We start from the raw sequence: 25,257 nt of genomic DNA, 5'->3' as shown, positions 1-25,257 counted from the left end.
AGTTAACGGGAAAACTAACTAAGAAAAACCTAAAAACATATTAATTTTCTTTTTACCAATTTTCGCTATTTTATGTATATTAAAAAAAATTAAAAAAAAATTTAGTTCACATGTGTAATAGTACATATGTGTATGTGTACTACACATGTGCACTACAATTTTTTTTAATTTTTTTATATACAAAAACTAACGATATTTAATAAAAAATTGTAAAAAAATTAGTGTGTTTTTAGGCATTTTTAGTTAGTTTTTGAGTTTTCGCGTTAAAAGTGGTTTTCAATTGAAATACCAAGCGACCTTCTAATCACTGATACATCGGATCCCATTTCAACTTTAATTGATTTTGTGTATCCTTCAATTCTCGAAAACTTCAACAATCAGAATTATTTCAGTGAGAGGGCTATACTTGCACCTAAGAACGAGGTTGTGCATGAAATTAATGATCGGTTGTTGTCACTATTCCCAGGAGAAGAACGAGAGTATCTTAGTTCAGACAGTCTTTGTCAGTCTGAAGATCCAAACGCTACACAACAAAAACTATACTCTCCTGATGTGCTTAACGGTCTTAAAGTATCCGGCTTACCTAATCATAGGCTAGCACTAAAAGTAGGCGTGCCGGTGATGCTATTACGTAACATTGACCAACAAAATGGGCTTTGCAATGGTACACGACTACAAGTCAAAAAAATGTATAACCGTGTAATAGAAGCCGAGATAATATCTGGAGGGAACATAGGCACACGCACTTATATACCAAGGATTAGTTTGATACCTTCTGATAAAAAAATTCCTTTTGAGTTTCAAAGGAGACAATTTCCGTTGGCTGTTTGTTTCGCAATGACTATTAACAAGAGTCAGGGACAATCACTGTCTAGAGTTGGTCTGTATCTGAAGCAACCCGTTTTCACCCATGGTCAGCTGTATGTTGCTTTATCAAGAGTTAAAACCAGACAAGGAGTTAAACTTCTGATTTTGGACAATGACGGCAAACCTACTAATAAAACGACAAATGTAGTTTACAAAGAAGTATTTCGTGACTTGTGATATCCATGTACTCATTCATCAAACGATCTTACATTCTGTGTAAATGTTCAATAAAAATCATAATAACATTATTATGTTCAATAAACACAATATTACACAAATTTGCATCATCATGTATCTCGAGATATTTCATTATTTGTCAAAAAGTAGTTTACTAATTGATTATTACTTGAACGTTTATTTAATTCAAACGATTACTTCAATAAATTAAAGTTATTCAGTTGTTTTTTAGTCCACCCGCGAACCTCGCGGGTTCTTAAACTAGTCTATACTATATAATAAAAGAAACTAACTTTGGGACACGTGTCACTCATTGAAGACGTCTACATTTTAATTTCCTGCATTTTCATATTTATCTTATATCAATTAATTAAATAATAAATAATCAATTAATATTAAATCTTATCTTACTTTGAATGTCGGATAGAATCATTCTATTTAATCTAATAATATATTATCTTCAAATTTAAATTATAAATTAAAGATTTTTTAAATAATAACACAAAAAAATAATTTTAAACTTAAAAAAACAATAATACGCTCATAAAAGAATATAAAATACAAACAAAATATACAAAATAACTTATTAGACATTAGATCAAACTTTAAAAAACACTAATTAGGAAGAGAAGCTTATAATATAATTCTGTTTTTTTATTTTGATTTTTCAAATTGGGGTTCTAATCAATTCGAATTAAACTTAACCAAGTTTATGACTTGATTCGAATTAAACCGAACCAAATTTATGCTTTTTTAAACGAATCCAATAGCATATTATTTACTATACAAAATTATATTTATTTAACCCGTGTAATACATGGTGTTTTTAAAGATATAACTTTTTTTTTATTATATAGTATAGATTCCTCCCGCTTGCGATATGCGCATATAATGTATATGTGTGGACGCTCGGAGGGCAAAAGTGAAATTGCACTAATTTTAACATTATTTTACTAAGTTCATGAAAATAACGTTAAAAGCGAAGGACGGTTAATCATGTATCATCATCATATGGTGGCGTTGATAGTAGAAAGACAAAAGGTACCATGCACTAATCGGTCTTTATCCCGATTGTTGAGTGTTATGTGCCTTATATCAAAGGCATGATGCAAAACTACTATCGAGCCGGGGCTCTCACTGAAAGCAGTCTCTCTATTCCTACGGGGTAGAGGTAAGGTTGTCTACATCTTACCATCCTCAAACCCTACCTTAGCTTTGCTATTGGTGGGACTGAGTATGATGATGATGATGATGATAATGATTTAGTATATATAATTGGATTTATTGAATCTGTATAATACACGGGGTTTATAAAGATATAACTTTTTTGTTATTTAGTTTATAAAATTACATTTATCCAACCCGTGTAATATACAAGGTTACAAAATTACATTTATTTAACACGTGTAATACACAGTGTTTTTAAAAATATAACTTTTTTATTATGTAGTATATATAATTAGATTTATTCAACCCGTACAATGCACGGGTTTTTATTATTTGGTATATAAAATTACATTTATTCAGTACAATACATGGGGTTCTTAGAGATATAATTTTTTTATTATTTAATATATAAAATTACATTTGTTCAACCCGTGTAATAAATGAGTTTTTTAAAAAATAATTGTTTTAATTTAGTATATAAAATTACAATTATTCAACCCGTGTAATACACCGGGTTCTAACCTAGTTGGTATATAATACAAAATTAAAATAAAGATGTGAGTTGCATTATCTTTTAACTTTTCTTCGTGGAAGACATCAAGATCAACCTTCATCATCACTTTATCTTCTTAATTTCCGTAAAGCAAAATCTCTCATCTCTTCTATCAACCATTAATATCTATCGGTTCTTAACTTATGCAATTAAAGATTCCAATGATGTTTAAAAATCAGAACAGATCCGAACTTGGTCATCTCCGCTGCAGTATGTAACTATTTAATCCCATCATCCATATTTCGTCTCCATTCTGGTAGTGTCACTTTCGTAGTATCCTCTTGACACTCCAACCAAAGTTCCGCAGCACTCTATAAGAATAGACGTTAATTATTTACAAACTATAAATTACCAAATTTTTGTTGCTTTGATAGTTCTAAGATGTGCATTGGGTGTTTTTCAAAAAAAAATTTGCGTTTTTACCTTTTAACCCAAAGGTTTTTATGTTTCTCATTTTAAACCCTTTGACATTTTTAGTTTTAACCTAAAGTTTTAAAACCTTTCAATTTAACCCCAACACTTTCTTATTTTCAACTTTGATCTCTCATACTTTTTATGTTTTACGTTTCGTTCTAAATTTTACGAGTCAACACGCAGCAACGTGCGTGTAGGGTGCAACGTTTTTTGTCTGTTTTCCCTGTTTGACAGTCCAGTCGCAGCGCGTCTATTTTTCCCATGTTTGAAAAGTTCATCGCAACGCGCGAATCCTAGATCGACTTATTTATTTTTTTTACGTTTTACCTTTCTATATAATTTCTTCACATTAACACGCCGCGACTGGAGTGCGTGGTTCAACGATTTTACGTATGTTTTTTGTTCGGTGAATTTTTGTTGCTTTGATAGTTGTAAGATGTGCATTGGGTGTTTTTCAAAAAAAATTTGCATTTTTACCTTTTAACCCAAAGGTTTTTATGTTTCTCATTTTAAACCCTTTGACATTTTTAGTTTTAACCTAAAGTTTTAAAACCTTTCAATTTAACCCCAACACTTTCTTATTTTCAACTTTGATCCCTCATACTTTTTATGTTTTACGTTTCGTTCTAAATTTTGCGAGTCAACACGCAGCAACGTGCGTGTAGGGTGCAACGTTTTTTGTCTGTTTTCCCTGTTTGACAGTCCAGTCGCAGCGCGTCTATTTTTCCCATGTTTGAAAAGTTCATCGCAACGCGCGAATCCTAGATCGACTTAGTTATTTTTTTACGTTTTACCTTTCTATATAATTTCTTCACATTAACACGCCGCGACTGGAGTGCGTGGTTCAACGATTTTACGTATGTTTTTTGTTCGGTGTTATTTTTTACTTTTTTATTTATTTTATTTTTACAAGCTCTTCTGATGTTGGTGTTCGTTGGCAATGGTTTGGCATTAGTGCTACTTGGCACAATTTTACTAACGTATTTAACCTATTAAGTTTTTTTACTAATAATTTGTTTCGAGTTTACCGTTATACCTTCTTTACTTAAGAAAAGCTGTTTTTTTCACGTGCATAGTTTGATGTATGTGCCTATATAAATTCGATTTTCTCAACGTGTTGACGTAAACTTTTTCTGGAAACGAGTTAGGTCAGATATAATATGTTTTCGTTTAAGAAAACATTTTTACGTGCATATTTTTATGTACGTTTCGGTATAAATTTGAGTTGTATGTTTCGACGTAGACTTTTCTAGGAAACGAGTGAGGTGATGTTTTGTAAATTTTGTTTCAAATCGAGTGGAATCAAATTAGGGTTTGCTTTTTTCCATTTTTTCAGAAGCTCTAATTCATCTCTTTTGATTATACGTGTCAGCTTTTCCGTTATACCCGTTACATTTTCTATGTATGACTCGGGTCACATATAATACGTTATGATTGTTGGGTATAAATTTGATTTACTTTGTGTTTGATCCAATTGCAATGCTTATATAGGTAACGTTGAGGTCAATCAAATACGTTGAAACACGTGTTTTCATATGGTTAACGCATCACATAGCGTTTGGACTAATCTATTCGATGTTTACCATTTATCGCGCCGCAACGCACGCGGGTCTTATTGCTAGTTATATATAACTAGTTAAATTTCCGCCCGCGTGTTGCGGCGGGGACCCAATGACTGCAAAACGCGTGTCAGTAACGGCAAGCAGATACCGAATATCAAAACATAAATAAAAATGTCGTGAAAAGGATAGTCAATCCGTCCTAAAAAAGCGATTTTAAATAACTTAATATATAATAATAAGACCCACACGTCCTACACGTTGGAAATTCGGTTGTTTTCAGTTCAGTTATTACAGTGCTAACACGTTAAAATATGGATGAGCTCGGTACCGGTAATGACACCGAAAGTACCGATCCGGAAAATCATCGAAATTAGGTACCGGCGCCGAAAATGTTCGGTACAATACGGTATCGTATTTGAAGGTAAAAATCAAGAAATATAGGTATGGTGCTAGACCGATGTTGAACCGAAAGTAACGATTCTAAAAACGCCAAAAGGTGGGTACCAAATTGGTACCGAAAATGATTTGGTATAGTAAATTTGGTACTGATACGATACCAGTTTGATTACAGGATTTGATACGATTTGATCATCAATAATCTAAATATTCAAGTTAATTTTACATTCTACAATTCATTCATTACGTAAAAAGACAAAAAATAAAGCAAAATAAGTTGTTGTGTATATAAAATCTCATTCAAACGAAATACAGTTTACTTACTGTGTGTATGAAAAGTAATCTAAACTGTGCAATTCCTTGCATTGCTACAGGATTTGATGAGTTCGGTACCAACCGGTACCGAAAATACCGTTACCGAATATACCTGGTACAGTATGGCTTGATACGGTCGGTACTGGTACGGCACCGGTATTTGAGGGTAAAACCCGATGAATACCGGTGCCGAACGGATACCGAAAATACACTCAGTTTGGTAAATTTGATACCGGTACCCGATACTATTCATTCATATATATTTTTATTACTGTTCATTCATTTCTCTTTTTAATATTTATTTATTTGTTACTGTTCATTCACTTCTCTTTTTTTGAGGGTAAAACCCGATGAATACTGGTGCCGAACAGATACCGAAAATACACTCAGTTTGGTAAATTTGATACCGGTACCGGTATCCAATACTATTCATTTATATCTATTTTTATTGTTGTTCATTCATTTCTCTTTTTGATATTTATTTATTTATTTATTACTGTTCATTCACTTTTCTTTTTTTTTTTGAGGGTAAAACCCGATGAATACCGGTGCCGAACAGATACCGAAAATACACTCAGTTTAGTAAATTTGATGCCGGTACCGATACCTGATACTATTCATTTATTTTTATTTTTATTACTATTCATTCATTTCTCTTTTTAATATTTTTTTATTTATTACTGTTCATTCACTTCTTTCTTAATATATAGGTAAATATATAGGTAAATTACATAAGCTAACATAAGCTCTGCATGAGGCCTCAAAATAAAATATAGTAATGTTTTTTTAATTGTGTGAGAATTATTCGAACATCGACCCGCAACACGGACAGGGCATCAACTAGCTAGTGAATAAAAATCATGTAGTGGCAATATTGTGTGTAATTTATTGGAATACCGAAAAGAATGAACACATTACCTATATATTAGAATGAACACATTCATTCAATATCTAGGCAATAGTGTTCGCCTTTAATTGGGCTAAATGGGTGGTAGGGGAAATAGTGCCAGGCAGTTGTCTGGCACTCTCCTATTGGCCCAACAAATTTATGATTTTATCTCTCTTTAAATTTATGATTTTGCCATCAGTTCAAAATTATGTTTTTGCACCCACTTAAAAATAAATTTACGCTTTTACTTCTAACTAAAAATTTCAATTTTGTCCCCGGTTAAAAATTATGACTTTGCCCCGTTTCAGTTTACAGTTTTGCCATTAGTTTTTTCCTTATAATTACGATTTTGCCATCAGTTCAAAGTTATGTTTATGTTTTTGCACCCACTTAAAAATAAATTTACGCTTTTACTTCTAACTAAAAATTTCAATTTTGCCCCCGGTTAAAAATTATGACTTTGCCCCGTTTCAGTTTACAGTTTTGCCATTAGTTTTTTTCCTTATAATTACGATTTTGCCATCAGTTCAAAGTTATGTTTTTACCCCCACTTAAAAATAAATTAACGCGTTTGCTCCCAGCTAAAAATCAAATTTTGCCCTCAGTTCAAAATTACGATTTTGCCCCGTATAAATTTATAGTTTTGCCATTAGTTTTTTTTCTTACAGCCAAGTTACGATTTACTCTCAACTTATATTTACATTTTCTCCATCATTTTTGTTTGTTTTCCTGGTGAAACTACAACTTTGCCCCCAATGTAAAATTGCAGTCACGCCGGCAGATTCCTGGCACTCCCCCATTGGTCCATTTAATTTACGATTTTATTCCGGAATTAAAATTATGATTTCGCCCTCAGTTAAAAATTACGTTTACCCAATCGTTTTAGTTTTTTTAGAAAAAGTAGAAAACATTTTTTTTAATTGGTTGACTCGATTTAATTTTTTTTTCCGTGTCAAGGAGCCGCCTAACACTCGCTCATTAGTCCTGAAAAATTACAGTTTTGCCCTGATCCGAAAAATATCGTTTTATTTTTTATTTCCTAGCAAAATTATAGTAGTGTTTTTTTGATTGATTGAATAAACGGATTACAATGCATAAGTATTAAGGTGTATTTTGGTTTTCTGTTAACTAGGGAGAAAGCCCGTGCGATGCACGGCATGAATAATAGCTATTGTTTTGTTTGTTTGTGGTAAGACGTTTTACACGGCCGGTGCTTAACATGTAAGACAATACGCCTACAAAGGGGCATGCTTAAACTTTATTAAACCATGGACCATAAGTTGTTTCGTTGGCAAAACTTGCCGGCCAAAAAGAAGTGTAAAAAGATGTCTTCCAAGGAAAAAAACATGAAACTAAAAAAAGAAAAACGCATAAACTCTCGCACGCCTTCCTATCTTATTGGATAACACATAGACCAAACGTTAGCTAACGCATGCCACCGTCATCCCCAATCCCATCACCAGCCAACTAACTGCAGTGAAATAACAAAAAGAAAAGTATTAAAAATGGTATACTATGTTTACGTATATATGCATCGAAAAGTAGTACGGGTTTTCATTACTAATACTAAGTGCAGACGGTATACCTTTCATATGGGTCACTGTCAACTGTTTCTTCTGAATCCGAATCTGCATAAGCAGCCCTGCGAAGGAAAAGCACGAAACATTTATGTTGACGGTTATCCAAAAATAAATATACACAATTACATTGTTTATGGAAATCAATCAATTATAGTTGAAAGTTTTTTTGTTGCCTTTCCATTTATAACGACACCAAGGTGATTTTTTTTTAAAAGCCCACTTCTCCCCTTATATGTCTTGACACATTCGAAGTGATGCGGTACCAAGTTTTTTTATTGCTATATTTTTTAATGTAGAACAATGCACTTTTATATTTACGAACTCAAGTTTCCGACTGTGGTAGCCTCATAATTTTAAAATATAGTAAACATATACCAGGTATGTAAATAACATTTCAGATCGAGTAGAAAGGTAAGTAGCACATCTTTAATTAAAATGGTTTATTAAACAGGGCACGAATAAAGTGTAAGCCGATATATACCTTACGATCGGTTCAACGCGCTTAATTGGTGTCGGAATGGGTAGTACCCCTTTGTCTTTAGCGGGGATCGATGGAGGTGTGGAAGAACCAAAGGGCTTACAACCATCTCCATGTAGCAGGACATTCTTGCAGTTGAAGGATTCAAAATGGCCATGATCATAATATGTACACGAATCAAGCTGGAGGGTCTGAGTGCTACCCACAAGAGAGTGCAAACAACTGGGCAATGTTGAAATGCTTCCATCGGCGTTCCTTACCATCACCGGAGTGAACTTATCCTGTATGTCAGTGGAATAAAGGTTGTAGACGCGTGATAGGCCAGTCTCTGCTGTGAGTATACTATGAGCAGTGGTCTTTGTCAAGCGTTGGGCGGTGTCTTCAAAGCAGACAACGACAGCTTCGGCTGTTGAGTCAAACACCTCGAGTTCTACCCTGAAACTGTGCAAGGTTTGTACTTTATTTTCAGTTATAAGCCTGCATGAGAATGGTTACAAATTAAGACAACTAAACATTTTTATAAACAACCCTTGCTCTGGGAAGACAACGGGGTTTTCGCACCCATCACACCACATATTATTGTCTTTACGCGACACACCTTTCATGCAATTCCCACCGCCACATGTCAGCCTGAACCAATCTTGGCTATTGCGTATGCGTTTGACTTCAACACGACAGGTGAATTCAGCACTCTGCATATATTACCAGCGTAACTATAAACTTTAACCATTTGATTAAAAAATGATAACCAATATTGTGCTTATCCAAAATGACATATCCTAAGTGTATATTACATTCTAATGCAAACCTGATTTGAGGTTAACCAAAATGGCCAACGTTTACATATGCTTGGTTCGCCACGGACTACGTACATACCTAATAAATTACATTTTATGTTTTCAATAAATATTTATAAATGTGAATTCGGTATTAAAAAGAACATTACTTTTTTTCGGTATTAAAAATGTGAATTCGGTATTTAAAAATATTTATAAATATTTATAACTGTTAAAAATATTTATAAATATCTATAAATGTGAATTCCTTATTAAAAAATATATTTCGGTATGTCGGTTATGAGGATTTTCAAACCATTTGATCCGGTTGAAATGGGTTTAGGATAATTGCAAAAGAAACCAACTATAAAAAGAGATGAGATGAGATCCAGACATATTTGATTCATCCAGCTTTTTAGCATATTTGACTCAAAGGAGGTTTTATTATTTGTTTTTTTTTTTGCTCAAATAGCCAAATTGAGTATATTTTTTTTCTTATACACTACTGGTTTGGCTTTTTAAGCGGTTAACCAAACCTGACCTGGATTAACCAAATCGAATGGGAAGAATATATTGAGACTTGGGGTCAACCAAATGATGGAAGGAGATGAAGAGTTGTTCTTAAAATTCCTTTGATTCTATTATTTCGGTTATGTTATCTTTAATTATTGTAATTCTAATTTCTCCTTTAATTCCATTAATTCAGTTACTTTAATTCTATTATTTCAGTTATGTTATCTTTAATTATTGTAATTCTAATTTCTTCTTTAATTCCATTAATTCAGTTACGTTATCTTTAATTTTATTTTAAGTCTAACAAAAGGAGATGAAGAGTTGTTCTTAAAATTCCTTTAATTCTATAACACACGTATATTTTAAAGTAAATGTTTAAAGTTTTTTATTCCTTTAATTCCTTTAAAATTCCTTTAATTCCATTAATTCAGTTACCTTATCTTTAATTTTATTTTAAGCCTAATTTGTTACAATTATAATATTAATTTTATTAATTTGAAGAAAGAATGTATTTAAGAGACTCATGTATTTAAGAGTCTCATTAATGAAGGTTGTAAAATAGTTCATATAACTAAATTTTTAATTATATATAGATTCATAACTAGTATTAAGCACCCCCCGCGTTACGGCGGGGGCGAGCACTAATGCCACACTACCGCCAGCGACCACCGACACTGAAGTTGCGGCATGTTAATGCGAAGAAATTAAACCAAAACGTAAAACATAGAATAAAATAACTAAGTTGATATAGGACTCGTGCGTTACGATGAACCCGCGTCTTTTTTTTTCCCGTTTGACAGGTTCATCGTAATCTATATATAATATATATCATTACCACTATACAAACCATAATGCATACATTACAACAACCATTGCATCAATATGTTGCAAATTATATTTATACAAAATTTTGGCTATATTAATTAGATTATTATAAATAATATTAATTTACAAATAAAACAACACAACTTTGAATGGATCAAAACCGATTGAATATGGTAAGATAATGAAACCGTTATTTGATTAGGTTACAACCACTTAAGCAAAATTTACAACCATATATGCATACAAAACAGATTGAATTTGGTAAGGTAATGAACTATTATTTGATTAAGGTACAACTACTTAAGCATAAATTACAACCAAACATGCATACATGGTAAGGTAATGAAACTATTATTTGATTAAGGTATAACTACTTAAGCACAAATTACAACCAAAGATGCATATAAATGTTCCAAAATAATAGTATATTTGATTAAGGTACAACTACTTAAGCATAAATTACAACCAAACATGCATACATGGTAAGGTAATGAAACTATTATTTAATTAAGGTACAACTACTTAAGCACAAACTACAACAAAAAATGCATACAAATATTCCAAAATAATAGTATATAAATAATTTGAGTTCAAGCTGAGCCATAAAACTTAAATTCTTCGTAGAACCGAAAACTATAACTACATTTTTAAGTAAGCTAGTCAATGGTCATAACTCATACTAGTTTTATGCACCTCACGCATTGTTGGGCGCTAGGACAAATATTTCTCAACCAATTAAAACATAACAGTATCAGAGTTTTGATAAAAAAACTAAAACAATGGCAAAACTGTAATTTTTAGCTAGGGCAAAACTGTAATATGTCAAGATCAATAAGCGAGTGCTAGGCAACTGCCGGGCACGAATAAAAATTACTTCGAGTCAACCAATTAAAACAAAACACTACCATAGGTTTCAAAAAAAAAAGAAAAAAACCGATGACAAGACTGTAATTTTGAGTTGAGAGAAATTCGTAATTTTGACCGGAGGTAAAATCTTAATTAATAAAAAACTACAACGATGGCAAGACTGCAATTTTTAGCGGGGGAGGGGGGGGAATCATAATTTCCCCGGGGTAAAATCGTAATTTGTTAGAAGCTACAGTGATGACAAGACTATAATTTTGAAATGTGAGCAAAATCGTAATCCTAACTGGGTAAAATGATAATTTGTTCGGTCAATAGGAAACTGTTAGGCAGTTGACAGTATTCCCTCCCTTTAAATATATATGGATAGCTGCGTGACACTATTCTTTCGAATGATCTTTAATAGCCCTATACTCCAATAAGCCTGGGGATGTTGATTGGGCTAACAATAAAAATATTAATCCAAGCCATTTAGACTGAACTGAACCCAATTTTCATGGCCCACTCGGAAAAAACTCTAGGCCCATACACTAGTTAGGCTAAAAAGTTAGATTATTCATAAACCATGACATGCCTACAACGTATTTGAGAGACTGATGAACCAAGTGATCCATTATTGAAATGACCAGGCCCAAATCTAGAGATGTTGAAATGGCCAGGCCCAACTGAAAACTATAAGTACATTTTTAGATTATCCATAAAACCATGACATGCCTACAACCAAGTTAGATTATCCATAAAACCACCTACTAAACTCATTTGAGAGACTGATGAACGGGTTGATCGAACCATTTGATCAAACATGTTAACATGCCAACCTATCTAATAAGGGCAATATAGTTCAACTCAAACACAACATGTTTAATTAAATGGAACAAGTCATCTTGAACTTGACATGTGTATTAAATATGCCGGATATAATAACTCAAATACTGATTATTTTTGTGTCATGCTTCAGAACATAAAGTATTTACTGTTTTGGTAAACAATGCATTATTAAGCTAAATAATTTGTTAAACTACTCTATTTTTCGCCATGGAGTGTCGATCATAGATTCAAGAAGTTAATTAAAAGAACACATTAGCTTTGGTTGGTTCACTAGAACCATTCCATAGTTAATCTACAAAGTGTAGGTAATCTTATAATGGCCTTCACAGACTAAACTTCTTGTATCTCTTTCGTTTAGATGAACCTTGATGTAGATATTGAATGTTTATTTTCAAAAAAAGATATTGAATGTTTAAAATTTATTTTAGTGGTATGTCCATGCATTTGATTTTTTAAAAACTTTAATGCTTTATAGAATATGATTTAAACTTGGGGTTTGAACTTGTGTGTGTACATGTACGCCCGATGTTGTCTTTGCACACATTCTAAGTTTGTGCGTCTTTCACAGTTATCACACTAGAGATGGTGGGTAGAGTCTCATTCACAAGTTTGCTATTTCAAATATGTGAAAGTCATCTATATCGTGGAATTGGCTTTTGTGTCTTTAGTTGATCATCTATGTCTTGCATGGCTGTACTTCCGAGCTTATACATTCATTATAAATCTCAGGGTACGTTTAACCTTGCAAGATAATTTTACACTTGAAGTATAGATTTTTTGTTAAAATGTTTTTAACTCCTGTTTATGTGGAGGCCATGCATTCCGGTCTTGCAAGTAAGTCCGTGCAAGATATTTACCCGATGTAGTCTCTCCATTTTAAATGGGTGCATAGAGAGTTAAGCGATAGATCGCCCATTGTGGTCATCCTCATCTCAGTGGTGGATTTAGAAAATCCTTATAGGGGTAATATTTCATAAAAAGGGCAACGAAATCGAAAAAAACGTAAAAAACATCAAATTTTCCAAAATTTACACCACCGTTGGATCGTCAATGGGTAGCGAAGGCTACCCCTTATTATAAGGTAGGTCCGTCACTATCTCATCTCACGATGGGATGCCCATTATCATACCGCCACTTGAATGACTTTTAACAATACTTATCGCATCCAGAGGATTCGAGATCAAAGATATAATTAATCTTTGATTGAGCGCCTCACCGCTTAGCTTTTATGTTATCTATTTCATGTCTTATATCTTATTTAAGTTGTTTAACTTTAACAACCTCCGTAATTTATTATCCGACTAAACAATAACGAAGGCTGAATAGTGGGAGACAGCGAAGTCTAGGATCGACACTTGGTTCTAAACCACGCTATATATATTAGTATATTACTACACAAAAATACACTTGTCTCATTATGTGTATAATCTTAAAACTATTTTTATAAATTTAAAACAAGATTTTATACAATAAAAACCTAAAAAAATATACTGACTTTGCACTCATTACAAGCGAATAGAGGTGAATGAAAGTACCAAATGTTACACCCTCAATGGAGGTGAGGCTCCAAGAAATTAAGAAGAAAAGAAGTCAAGCGAATTGGGGCAATTTTCTCTATCTTTTTATTCATCAACTAAACTTTAAAGTAAATGAGAACATAAGCCCACTAATTCCTAACTGTATAAAATAAGAAAAGTGCAACGATCAACTAATAATCCCACTACCATAGACTCCAAAAGTTCTACTATTACTTCTTGACCAAGTCATGGGTCATGGATATAATGGATCACAACTCGGTCTTGGGTCGGTTCACCTTTTGAGCCGCAAGTAATAAGCCCGACACCCATCAGAATTAGAGGTGCACAAACCGATTGATTTTTCATAACTGGTTCGGTTAACCGTTATGATGGTTAATTTCATCTTTTTACTTTAACTAGTTATTGCTTTGACTGGTCTGGTTAATCACTTTAACCGGTTCCGTTAATAACTGATTTTTTTCGGTTAATTAATTGTTTCTTTTGCCCTTTTTTATTTATTTATTTTTTTCCGGTTAACTGGTCTACCGATTAATAACCGGTTAGATTTTTTGCCCACCCCTAATGAGAATGTGAGCTCTATAACAGAGCATGAGCAATAAGCCGTTTCTAGCATATGTTTTTTCCTCGTTTTCCCAGTTCATGCGTTCTTCATTATTGTTGAACACGTTTTTGACACTCGTTTTAAAATACGTTCTTGGCCAAGAACCAGAAAAAAAAGGATTGGCCGGTGGGGTCATAGAACTTTTTATTTATAAAATATTTAGAGGGAGAGGAAGACGGTAGTTAAAAATAAAAGACGTGGCAATGTTTTTTGGTTTTCTTATTGGGTGAGGTTTAATAGAGGTGGTGGTGAGTAGAGATGGACATAATAACCGGTTCCAAACCTGACCCGGTAGACCCGACCTGGAACCGGTTCCAGTTCCTACCCGTTTTATTGAAGAACCGGTTACAGGTTTAGAAAACCCGTAGGTTCTTACCCGGTTCCACATTTTATAAAAAAGTTCGGTTCGTACCCGGTTCCTACCCGGAACCGGTTCCTCCGTAACCAAATCCAACCCGGTGCATTAAATTCTACCATTTAATGATTTTGTTACCATTGGAATCGATTCCTAGCCATTGCAACCAACCATTTAATGCATTTGTTACCGTTGGAATCAATTCCTGATAGTATATATATATATATATATATATATATATATATATATATATATATATATATAATGTACATTATTTATTTGATTATCACACCATCTTCATCTTGTTCTTGATTCTTTTTCTACTCAATAAGCTCTATTATAGAATATGTTTGTCTTTTTTTAATATGTAATTTGTTATTCAAAGTATCAGTGATTTTATAGGCAAATTAGATTTAAATAATCACAACTCACTGTTATTGGCCAATAATAATCCAAACTCATTTAATCACCAATAATAATCCGAACTATTCACTTTTGTTTGTAAAATACTCCCAGTTAAAAAAAAACTAACTAGGTTAAAAAATTGCTGACGTGGCAGGTGATGTGGCATGCCACGTCAGCAAATTTGCTGACGTGGCAGTTGATGTGGCATTTTTTGATGACGTGGTAGCTGACGTGGTTGTCTACGTGGCATTTTTGATGACGTGGCAACTGATGTGGCAGGTGGCGTGGCATGCCACATCAGCAATTTTTTAACCTAGTTAGTGTTTTTTTAACTGGGAGTATTTTACAAACAAAAGTGAATAGTTCGGATTATTATTGGTGATTAAATGAGTTGGGATTATTATTGGCCAATAACAGTGAGTTGGGATTATTTAAATCCAATTTGCTTTTATTATATTAAGTTTTTTTCAATTTAAGTTTTTTTTAACAACCGATTCCTACAGTAACTGTTTGCAGCGTCTTTATTGAATTACCCGATGGAACCGGTTCTTCCGAGGAACCGGCTACAACCCTACCCGGAATCGGTTAGTATCGGTTCCATTAATTATGGTCTAAAACCAGGTAGGAATTGGAACCGGTTCCTACAAGAACCGGTTCCACCAACACTTATACAAGAACCGGGTACGGTTAGGAACCGGTTCCGGGTGTAAAAAAAACCCGATATGCCCATCTCTAGTGGTGAGGGTGTGCGGGGAGAACCACCACACTGGGCCCGTGATTTCGAGAGGCGCGTGTTTTTTAATAAAAATCCCATATATAAATGTTAAAGTACTTTTCTTAAATAGTATACCCATACCAATTCAAAAATAGACCCATTTACATAACAAATTTTATGGTTTAGAAGTTAGCCCATTGATATTAGGTTTAGTGAGCTCAATACCCATTGGATTCTAAAAAATCTTAATAATAAAACATTAAAGATGATCACATTTTTTCAAGCTCGAACATTGTAAATGAATTCTCAAAGACGTAACTGTGTTTTAACTTACTACGAGTCGGATACAAACTCAAGTTTTATGGTAAAATGGTTCGGGTTCGTCCGGTTCATATGGATCCGAAGATTTGTCAAAACTTGCTTTGGAAAAAGTAAGTCAAACGTTTACTTATCTTCTTTTTTTCTTAACTTGTGTGAATCATGTGTCTCCACTCTCCACCTAACCATAAGTCCATAACACTTGCTCTACAAAATCCAACTATAAATATCAACCATATCATGCATCTTAATATTCATAACAAACATCTAAACACTCACTTCAACCCCAATGGATTCACTTTCTTCTACTTATTACGTGGCTGCATGGCTAGCCACAATGGCTCTCCTCCTATCTCTCCGTCTCCGCCGCCTCCGCCACCTCAACCGCCCTCCCGGCCCTAAACCCTGGCCAATAATCGGAAACCTCCACCTCATCAGCCACCTCCCTCACCGTTCCATCCACAATCTCTCCCAAAAATACGGCGAAATCATGCAACTCAAATTCGGTTCCCACAACGTCGTCATAGGATCCTCGGTTGAAATGGCCAAGGCCTTCCTCAAGACACAAGATGTCAACTTCGCATGCCGGCCAAAAACCGCGGCCGGTAAATACACAACTTACAATTATTCAGACATGACATGGTCCCCATACGGGCCGTACTGGAGACAGGCCCGTAAAATGTGTCAAGTGGTGCTGTTCAGCACCAAACGCCTCGACTCGTATGAGTACATACGAGTCGAGGAAACACATTCCATGCTGAAAAAAATATTTAAATCCGTTGGAACGGATATTCGGTTGAAGGATATGTTATCTACTTTGAGTTTGAACGTGATTAGTAGGATGGTGTTGGGGAAGAGCTATTTGGACGAGTCGGAGAACTCGGTGGTGAGTCCGGACGAGTTTAAGAAGATGTTGGATGAGTTGTTTTTGTTGAATGGTGTGTTTAACATTGGCGATTCGATACCGTGGGTCGGTTTCATGGATTTGCAAGGGTATGTGAAGAGGATCACTAGTACAAAACAACTTTTTTGGTGCTGTATTTTATGCTTTATTTTATGTTGTACCATAGAGCACCAACAAATATACCACCAAATAATGAGATTTGTTGGTGCTGTTCGATAACAGCACCATTAAATCTCCAAACACACCACCAAAAAATCAATGATGAAACACAAGTCCAGCACCATTAAATCTTCAAACACACCACCAAAAAATAATAACAAACAAATCTATATAGCACCAAAAAACAAATCTCCATAGCACCAAAAGTTAAGACAAGAAAAAAAATATAAATTTTTAATATTTTTGCGAAATTCCAGAATTTTTAGTAATATTTCCCAATATAATTCCAATTACACACAACTGCACATACTCACGACAAAAGTTAACTAGTATTAAATAACCCAACAACCTATTCAAGTATACTGAATTACAAAAGTATGAAACACAAACTAATGCTTACAAGATCAAAACATCTTTTTAATAAATCCCAACATTAAATCTACCACTAAATTCTCAATTTGAGATTCTTCAAAATAGCCTTCTTCGTTCCAAAACTAAAACCAAATAAAAACAAAAGTTAGATTTCAAATATATGTAATTTAATGCAATAAACAAAGTTTATGAATATTTACGAAAAGTCACTCGGTTAACCAAATCATGTTGTATAGAGTCGATAAACTCTTTCGTGTGGCTGATGACAATGCAACTAGATTAGCAATCTTTCTCTCTGCAAATTTTTGTTTTCCAACATTTTCAATTGATGCACCTTGCTCGAATTATGCATTAGCAGCCCTGACATTACCTGCAAATTATCCAAAATGTCAATCTAACATATTTTTAATTTAATACAAAAGCATATTTGCTAAACTGGTCTTGTTTGTTATTCTGAATCATAAAAAGTTTAGATGGCAACAATACAAACCTCCAGGCATGACACTAGTGCCCCCAGCAATACCAGCAACAATATTTGCCATCAGGTTTCCATAAAGATTAGGAGTCACCTACAAATAATAAATCTCAGCTTTTTATATATCAATTGCTAATTTTATAAAAAATTAACGAGTGACTTACAAATGCAAAAACAATATTAAGAAATAATCTAAATGTTTCAACAAAACTGCTAGGAGGTTGAGTGCATCAAAAAAAAAACTTTGGACAGTTTCAGCCTATTTGACCCATTTAAAACTTTCGATTTAACCCGTTTGTGATAAAACACATAGCCCAAACCGATTCAGTTATAGATAGATATAGCACACAAGTTAGAAAAAAACAATTTCATGACAGTAATAGTCCAAATATTTGAACAAACTTATTAGAAGGTTGTGTGTGAGCATTAAAAAAAACTTTGAACAGCTTTCAGCCTGTTTAGCCTGTTTGACAGTTTAAAAAAAAACACACAACCCAAATAGATTCATATAGCACGAGAGTTAAAAAAAACAATATAGTGATTGGTGAAGAATTACTGACCATGACATCAAATTATTCAGGCTTAGATGTTAGAAACAAGCTACATGCGCTCATTTTAAAACCAAGGTTCCAACCACCATCACCTCAAGTTCAAATGTTGTTTAGTGAATCCATAAAACTAATTCTAACAAGATAACACAGAGTAAGTTGTAGCAATTCATAATCATTTTCAAATTGTATAAATAATAAAGAACATCCAACCACCACCACCATGCCACCACCGCTTGAAAACTTGTATCATTCTCTACTGTTAGTTGTGAAGCAAAGTATCAAGGTCAATAGTTCTACACAGCCCTTATATTAGCCATACACATGATAGTTCTTTTCAAATCATAACCAAAATTCACCCACCCCCTTAGCATAAACATCAGATACTAAAAAAGAGTCTAAAAAGAAATCCCAAGCTAAGTGTTGTATCAAATCTCATGAAACATTCAAATCTTATATGAGAAAAAAAATTAAAGATCCAGATGGAAACATCAGATCCTTCGTGTATAAACGAAAAAACAAAAAGAGTAGCGAACCAAACAAATACACAGGCAGAAGCTTGATGAAATATAACACTACCGTCAGAGACCAGCCGAACTTCACCGGAACTTTGAATCTTCAACTCGTCACCGCCACCGCTGACCTGTTGGCTAAATCGGCATCACCATCGGATTCTCCCATCTCCGATTATAAGACTGAAGCAGTCCAGGCGTCGGAAAACGAGTGGCACCGCCGCGCCGGCCACCCTCTCTCTTATGTTCTTGAGTTCTTCAAAAATGTAGGTGGCATTAAAGAAGCCATTGTTGTGGCTGTTTTGAGTTTTTAGGGTTAATGGATTTGGGAAGCGGGAACGTGAAATTCTAAATTAGTTTTGGGAGGGGAAATAATTTTGGAATAGAAATGATAATGAATTTTGAATTTTTGTTTTTTTTATATAAAATCGAACACACTTCTTATTAAGAAAAGTAAATTTTTGGTGCTATTAGCACCTTAGCCGCAAATAATTAATTTTTTGGTGGTGTATCACTTGTAAACATTTAATGGTGTTGTGTAATCTATTTTTAAGTGGTGTGTTTTTGTTATTTGGTGCTTTGTGTTATAAAACACCACCAAAAACATGAAATTTACACCACCAAAAAATTGGTTTTGTACTAGTGGATGAAGGTGGTGAGCAAGAAGTTTGATCGGTTTCTTGAGCATGTGTTGGATGAGCATAACGCGCGGCGGATGGCGGCGGACGGGGAGAAGTTTGTGGCGAGGGACATGGTGGATTTGTTGTTGCAGCTTGCTGATGATCCAAATCTTGATGTTAAGCTTGAGAGACATGGAGTTAAAGCTTTTACACAGGTTTTTTTAATTTATTTACTACTTTATTTTTTCATTTTATTCGGTCAACTTCACCTTAATATATGCAAATTAAAGTACATAACAAGTTATCTTCAAATTATAAAACTAAGAAATCCATGCAACGTATATGATTAAAGTACATAACAAGTTATCTTCAAATTATAAAATTAAGAAATCCGTGCATCGTATATAATAACTATATATATATAAAAAGAAACCTCGTCAAATAATACGTTTAGAGATATAAACAACCCGAGTCCCCGAGTCAAGCCCGAACTAGCCTTATAAGCTCAAGCTTAACTCGATTTACTCACAAGTCACAAGAGCTTGAGTGTAACTCATGAGTAGATTTTTAAGTTTGAGTTTGGGCTAGGCTCGATTTATTTACTATTATAATAATAATAATATTAATATTAATATATAGCATGCTATATATTTAGTTTGTTTATCATGATGCTATATATATAAATAGTTATTATTATGTAAATGTATATTTAATATAGTATAAAAAAGTAATATAAATATAGGCTTGTGAGCTTATCCGAGTTTGATAAGTGAAGCTAAGGGTTAGGCTTGTATTTTAAGCAAGTTTATTTTTTTTTGGCTAAGGTCAGATTGTATCGAACTTTTAGTGAGTCAATCCCGAGCAGCTCACCATTGTCTTAGCGAATTTACACCCTTAAATATATAATATGTAACCCTTCTCCGCTATCGAAATAGAAGAAAAACAGACTATCAAACCAGACATAAATAATGAATATGTTATAGAACGAACATACCATCTCAAAAAAGAGGGAAAAAAGTAAGAAAACTATGTGATGGAAAACAATGACGACGAATTAAAGCTATAACAAAGACCACAAGAAGCATGACGATATAGGAAGATTAGAATAAAAGGCAAAAAGGGCAGTGTAAAATAAAAAGGATATTTTTAGAAGAACTCTCAATTCAACATCAAGGTCCAGATTTGTTTCTAAGCTTTTCTAATTCAAAGAATTTAAAAGTTGAGGCTTAAAGCTCTTACGTATTAGACTAGGGGTATGGGGCTTGGGTTGGGGCGTGGGTTGGGGGAAAACGCTCAAGCCATCACCCCGGGTGGGCTTGGGTTGGGGCGTGGTCCTTGGGGCTTGGGTTTCAAGCCGGACGTGGGGCGGGGGTGACATCCTAGCTGGCTGCCTTCTATTCGCTGACCCCGCCATGTCACAGCGGGCCATTTTGACCATTTGAAAGTTTGAATTTTAAATTCAAACCGTTTAGGATTATGTAATTTTTAAAATTTTAATGAAATTGTAGGGTTTTTTTTTTATAAATGTTGTGTGAATTTTATAAATTTTTTGTAATTTTTTTTTAATAATCTGTCACGCGGTGCACCCAACCGAAGCCCAACCCACGCCTCGCCATACCCCGCGGACACGTCACTAGGCGGTGGGGGGCTCCTATTCCACGTGTCAACTCATGCCCCAACCCAAGCCCAACCCAAGCCCCACAATACCCCACAATACCCCACGTTCTTATATTCATGCTCTTAAAGTCAGGCTAAGAACGAAGAAAAAGCCAGTCAATGTCTCCAGAGTTAGATTTAAGATCTTAAAGTCACATAGAGTAGCCAAGTCAATTTAAAAAAAAAAAAGAAAAAAAAAACTAGAACATATGTTTTTATTTAATTTTATTAGAATTAAAGAAATATGTTGATTTGCTGAAATCTTATAGATTTTTATTAAATACGATATTTGGTTAATCATTTTCCAACTACTAAAAGTACTCTATGTATTTTCCAACTACTAAAAAGTATTGAAACTTAACTCTTAGACTGTATCGGCCTGCATTTACTACATGCATCGTAGTTATCACTGTCATATCAGTTTTTTACTCATTATTAACAAATGCACTCTCTCTCCTCTTTTTAACTCCAACTCATCCTTCCCACATGCACCCTCTCTCTTCCACATCATTATTTCTTTTTCCAACCCATTAGGGTGTAAGGGGTGCTCACCTAATAGGTGAGTCCCCCCTCTTACACGTAACCAACCAGAATAAGCCACGTCAACTCCCCTCTAACACTCCCCTAATACCCCTTTTTGATGGCGGCACTCCCCTATTAGGGGAGTTGGTTTTTTTTTTTTTTTTTCTAAAATGATGCATGTTTACAAATTAAAAAAAGATTAATAAAAATAAAAATTAAACAAAAGACATTTCATTAAATTAAAAAAAAACATTCGAACTAGAAAAAAAAATACATTCAACCTAGAAAAATATAAAAACAAACTACTCGTCGTCCGAATCAACTTCAAGGTGAGGCAAATCTAAACTTCCGAGATGCTCAACGAGATCGTGTTTTAGCCTCCAATGCGTGTCTTCGTCAATGAGCTCCGTATAGGCTGTATCATCGAAGACGGGTTCGACTGGAGGATCTTGAATATGAACCGGTGCTATCGCCCTTCCGTCGTCTTTTATAATCATGTTGTGTAAAATAAGGCACGTATACACGATGGACCTTATCTTTCTCACCGTTTTCGAACGCATTGGACGATTTAGTATTCCCCACTTCGACTTTAACACACCAAACGCCCGTTCCACATCTTTTCTTGCGGCCTCGTGTTGCCTCTTGAACTTTTTTTCGTTCGGGTCGTGTGGATATGGAAAAGACTTCACAAACACGGACCAGGTAGGGTAGATCCCATCAGTAAGATAATACCCGCGTTTGTATAAGTGGTTGTTCACTTGAAATGGACAATTTGGCGCCGTTCCGTTTCGTTGAGCAAGAAATAACGGAGATTGTTGCAGCACGTTGATGTCGTTTTGTGAACCCGCTGGCCCACAAAAAGCATGCCAAATCCACAAATCTTGAGACGCTGCCGCTTCTAACATAACCGTCGGGTATTGATGATCGCCTCTCATGTATTGTCCACGCAATTCTGTGGGGCACATTCTCCAGACGAAGTGTGTACAATCCAGACTCCCTAACATACCAGGTAGGTGATGCCTCTCCTCATGAGCCTGATACAATAGCGCGATGCCGTGGCTCGTTGGTCTACGTAGGAATTCACCGCCATACCTTTTACATACCGTCTCGCAGAAATATTCAAGGCACTCACGAGAGGTCCTTTCAGACATATTTAAATACTCGTCCCCCTCGTCTGGTGGGTTACCGGTTGCAAGTTGTTTAATTGCCGAAGTAACCTTTTGCAACGGTGTAAAGCTTTTCTTCATTCTCCCATCTAAGCCTTCTTGAAACCACTCGTCATACGCTTCCACGTCACTAACAACTTTTAGGAACAAAGACTTGGACATACGAAACCTGTGACGAAAAGTATCTTCATTAAATTTTGGATTTTCATCAAAATAATCGGCCATGAGTGTCTCGTGGCCCCCCACACGATCTCGACGGACATAATTTTTTTTACTAGACGATGCCGTGTCTAGTAGCTCCGCTTGTTGGATGAGATTTTGGAAGAAAATTAAGCTACTATCGCTTGACGATGCATCTCCATCGTCGGGAAAGTCGGGTAGGGTAGAAAGAAACGGAAGCTTGGAATCCATTTTGTGTTTGAAAGATTTGAGTTTGAGAGTTTTTGGTGTGGGTTTGAGAGTTGTGAATGTGGTAAAAAAATGAATTAGGTTGGTTTATATATATTGTTTTAAAAAAAATTGAATTTTTTTTTTTATTAAAGTCGACCGTTGTTCAACGGTCAAATCTCGATCAACGCGCAAATTCAATCGGTGAACCCACACCCAAACCACCCCCCGAATCGGGACCCCGCGGTGACGGCGGCGGTGTTCCCGATCGGGGAAACCCCTCACCGATGGCCCTCCCCGAGAACGCCCCGTACACCCTTAGTTTTTAAATGGCACACCTTCACCTTCTCTCTCCTGCATGTAGGTGCACTTACCTAAGTGCAAACCTCTTACTTTATTATCCATCCCAATCCATCCTTCACAAGTGCACACGCCACATCATTAAGTGCAACCCCCCACATGGAAGCATTGGAGGCAGCCTTATCATTATTTGTCATCTATTATTTTCTTCAATTTTAGATTTTTTTTTTCCAAATTAAGAAGTTTTTCTTTGATCAATTAAATTCTCTAAATTCTTTTTTATATAAATTTTAGTTACTTTTCTCTCCTATTGAAAATATTTTATGGGTCCGTCAGTGAGTGTAGTGTAGGTCGGTGAAGTGGGCTGGTTCGAGGCAAACACCATTTTACCGGGTCAGTTCCGCAAATATGTAATCATGTCGGGTTCTAGGACAAACATGAATAGATGGTATTATATTTGCACTCATATTGCTCCATTACTAATTATTTCAAACTTACACTTGTAGGACTTGCTTGCTGGTGGAACTGAGAGCTCTACCATGACTGTCGAATGGGCGATTTCCGAAATCTTAAAGAAACCAGAGATATTCGAAAAGGCAACTAAAGAACTTGATAGGGTCATAGGCAAGAATAGATGGGTTCAAGAAAAAGACATGCCTAATCTACCTTACATCAAGGCAATTGCTATAGAGACAATGAGGTTGCACCCGGTGGCACCAATGTTGACTCCAAGACGAACTCGTGAGGATTGTAAAGTAGCCGGTTATGACATTACCGAAGGAACCCGCGTGTTTGTTAATATTTGGACAATCATGAGAGACCCTAAGTTGTGGGATAACCCTGAAGTCTTTTGTCCAGAAAGATTCATTGGAAAAGAAGTTGATATCAAGGGTCATGACTTTAAGTTGTTGCCATTTGGCGCAGGACGAAGGATGTGCCCCGGGTACAACCTAGGACTTAAAGTTGTCGAAGGAACATTGGCAAACTTACTCCATGGGTTTAACTGGAAACTGCCGAATACGATGACCGAAGATGATTTAAACATGGAGGAGATATTTGGACTCTCAACTCCAAAGAAAATTCCACTTATCACCGTAGCTCAACCAAGGCTTCCACTTGAAATGTACCATTTCTAGTTTGTTTTATTGTGTCCTTTCATGACGCACGGTATGGATAACTTTTGACAAGTTATATATGTTACAATAATATATAATGCTTTCCTTGTAGATTGTTTTATGTTACTTATGTTACGTCACAATATGTTTATCATAATGTATTTTATAATAAATTTTTTTTTTCCAAAAGTATAGTTTTGTTCAAGTTAGAGCATCTACAATAGGGGACATGTCCCCCTAATACATCGCGTAATGAGTATGACACATCATTTCAAACTGCCAACACTCCAAACCCTACATTTTCCTTCAAGAATAAACTATTTCAAACCTCACTTCATTAGCTACCCCATCACTTACCTTTCATTTTATTTAAACTATACCTAAT

The 25,257-nt window shown here is 34.8% G+C and overlaps 1 protein-coding gene and 1 long non-coding RNA gene across 3 annotated transcripts; one reads left to right on the top strand and one right to left on the bottom strand.

Moving 5' to 3' along the window:
* Window positions 1-16,409: 16,409 nt before the first annotated feature.
* LOC110894182 (trimethyltridecatetraene synthase) lies at window positions 16,410-24,968 on the top strand. Its single transcript, XM_022141370.2, has 3 exons — window positions 16,410-17,140; window positions 19,751-19,941; window positions 24,264-24,968. The coding sequence occupies exons 1-3, from the start codon at window positions 16,426-16,428 to the stop codon at window positions 24,891-24,893; spliced, it is 1,536 nt and encodes a 511-aa protein (XP_021997062.1). The 5' UTR covers window positions 16,410-16,425; the 3' UTR covers window positions 24,894-24,968.
* LOC110894183 lies at window positions 17,507-19,651 on the bottom strand. 2 transcript variants are annotated; one of them, XR_004874491.1, is made up of 4 exons: window positions 18,607-19,651; window positions 18,062-18,140; window positions 17,772-17,941; window positions 17,507-17,693 (listed from the first exon to the last, which is right to left on the bottom strand). It is a non-coding gene; the product is annotated as an uncharacterized LOC110894183 (long non-coding RNA). The 2 variants fall into 2 exon arrangements; XR_002566145.2 differs by having other exon boundaries at window positions 19,174-19,642.
* Window positions 24,969-25,257: the final 289 nt, after the last annotated feature.

Source organism: Helianthus annuus, chromosome 12 (genome assembly GCF_002127325.2).
Source record: "Helianthus annuus cultivar XRQ/B chromosome 12, HanXRQr2.0-SUNRISE, whole genome shotgun sequence".
NCBI classification, from domain to species: Eukaryota; Viridiplantae; Streptophyta; class Magnoliopsida; order Asterales; family Asteraceae; genus Helianthus; species Helianthus annuus.
This window is presented reverse-complemented; position numbering and strand designations above follow the sequence as displayed.

What these genes read in the sequence shown, in the direction of transcription:
- LOC110894182 (XM_022141370.2), top strand. Translation starts at nt 16,426, where the DNA reads ATGGATTCACTTTCTTCTACTTATTACGTGGCTGCATGGCTAGCCACA. An exon ending in TTTGCAAGGGTATGTGAAGA is followed by an intron (nt 17,141 to 19,750) that starts GGATCACTAGTA and finishes TTTTGTACTAGT; the next exon opens with GGATGAAGGTGGTGAGCAAG. An exon ending in GAGTTAAAGCTTTTACACAG is followed by an intron (nt 19,942 to 24,263) that starts GTTTTTTTAATT and finishes TTACACTTGTAG; the next exon opens with GACTTGCTTGCTGGTGGAAC.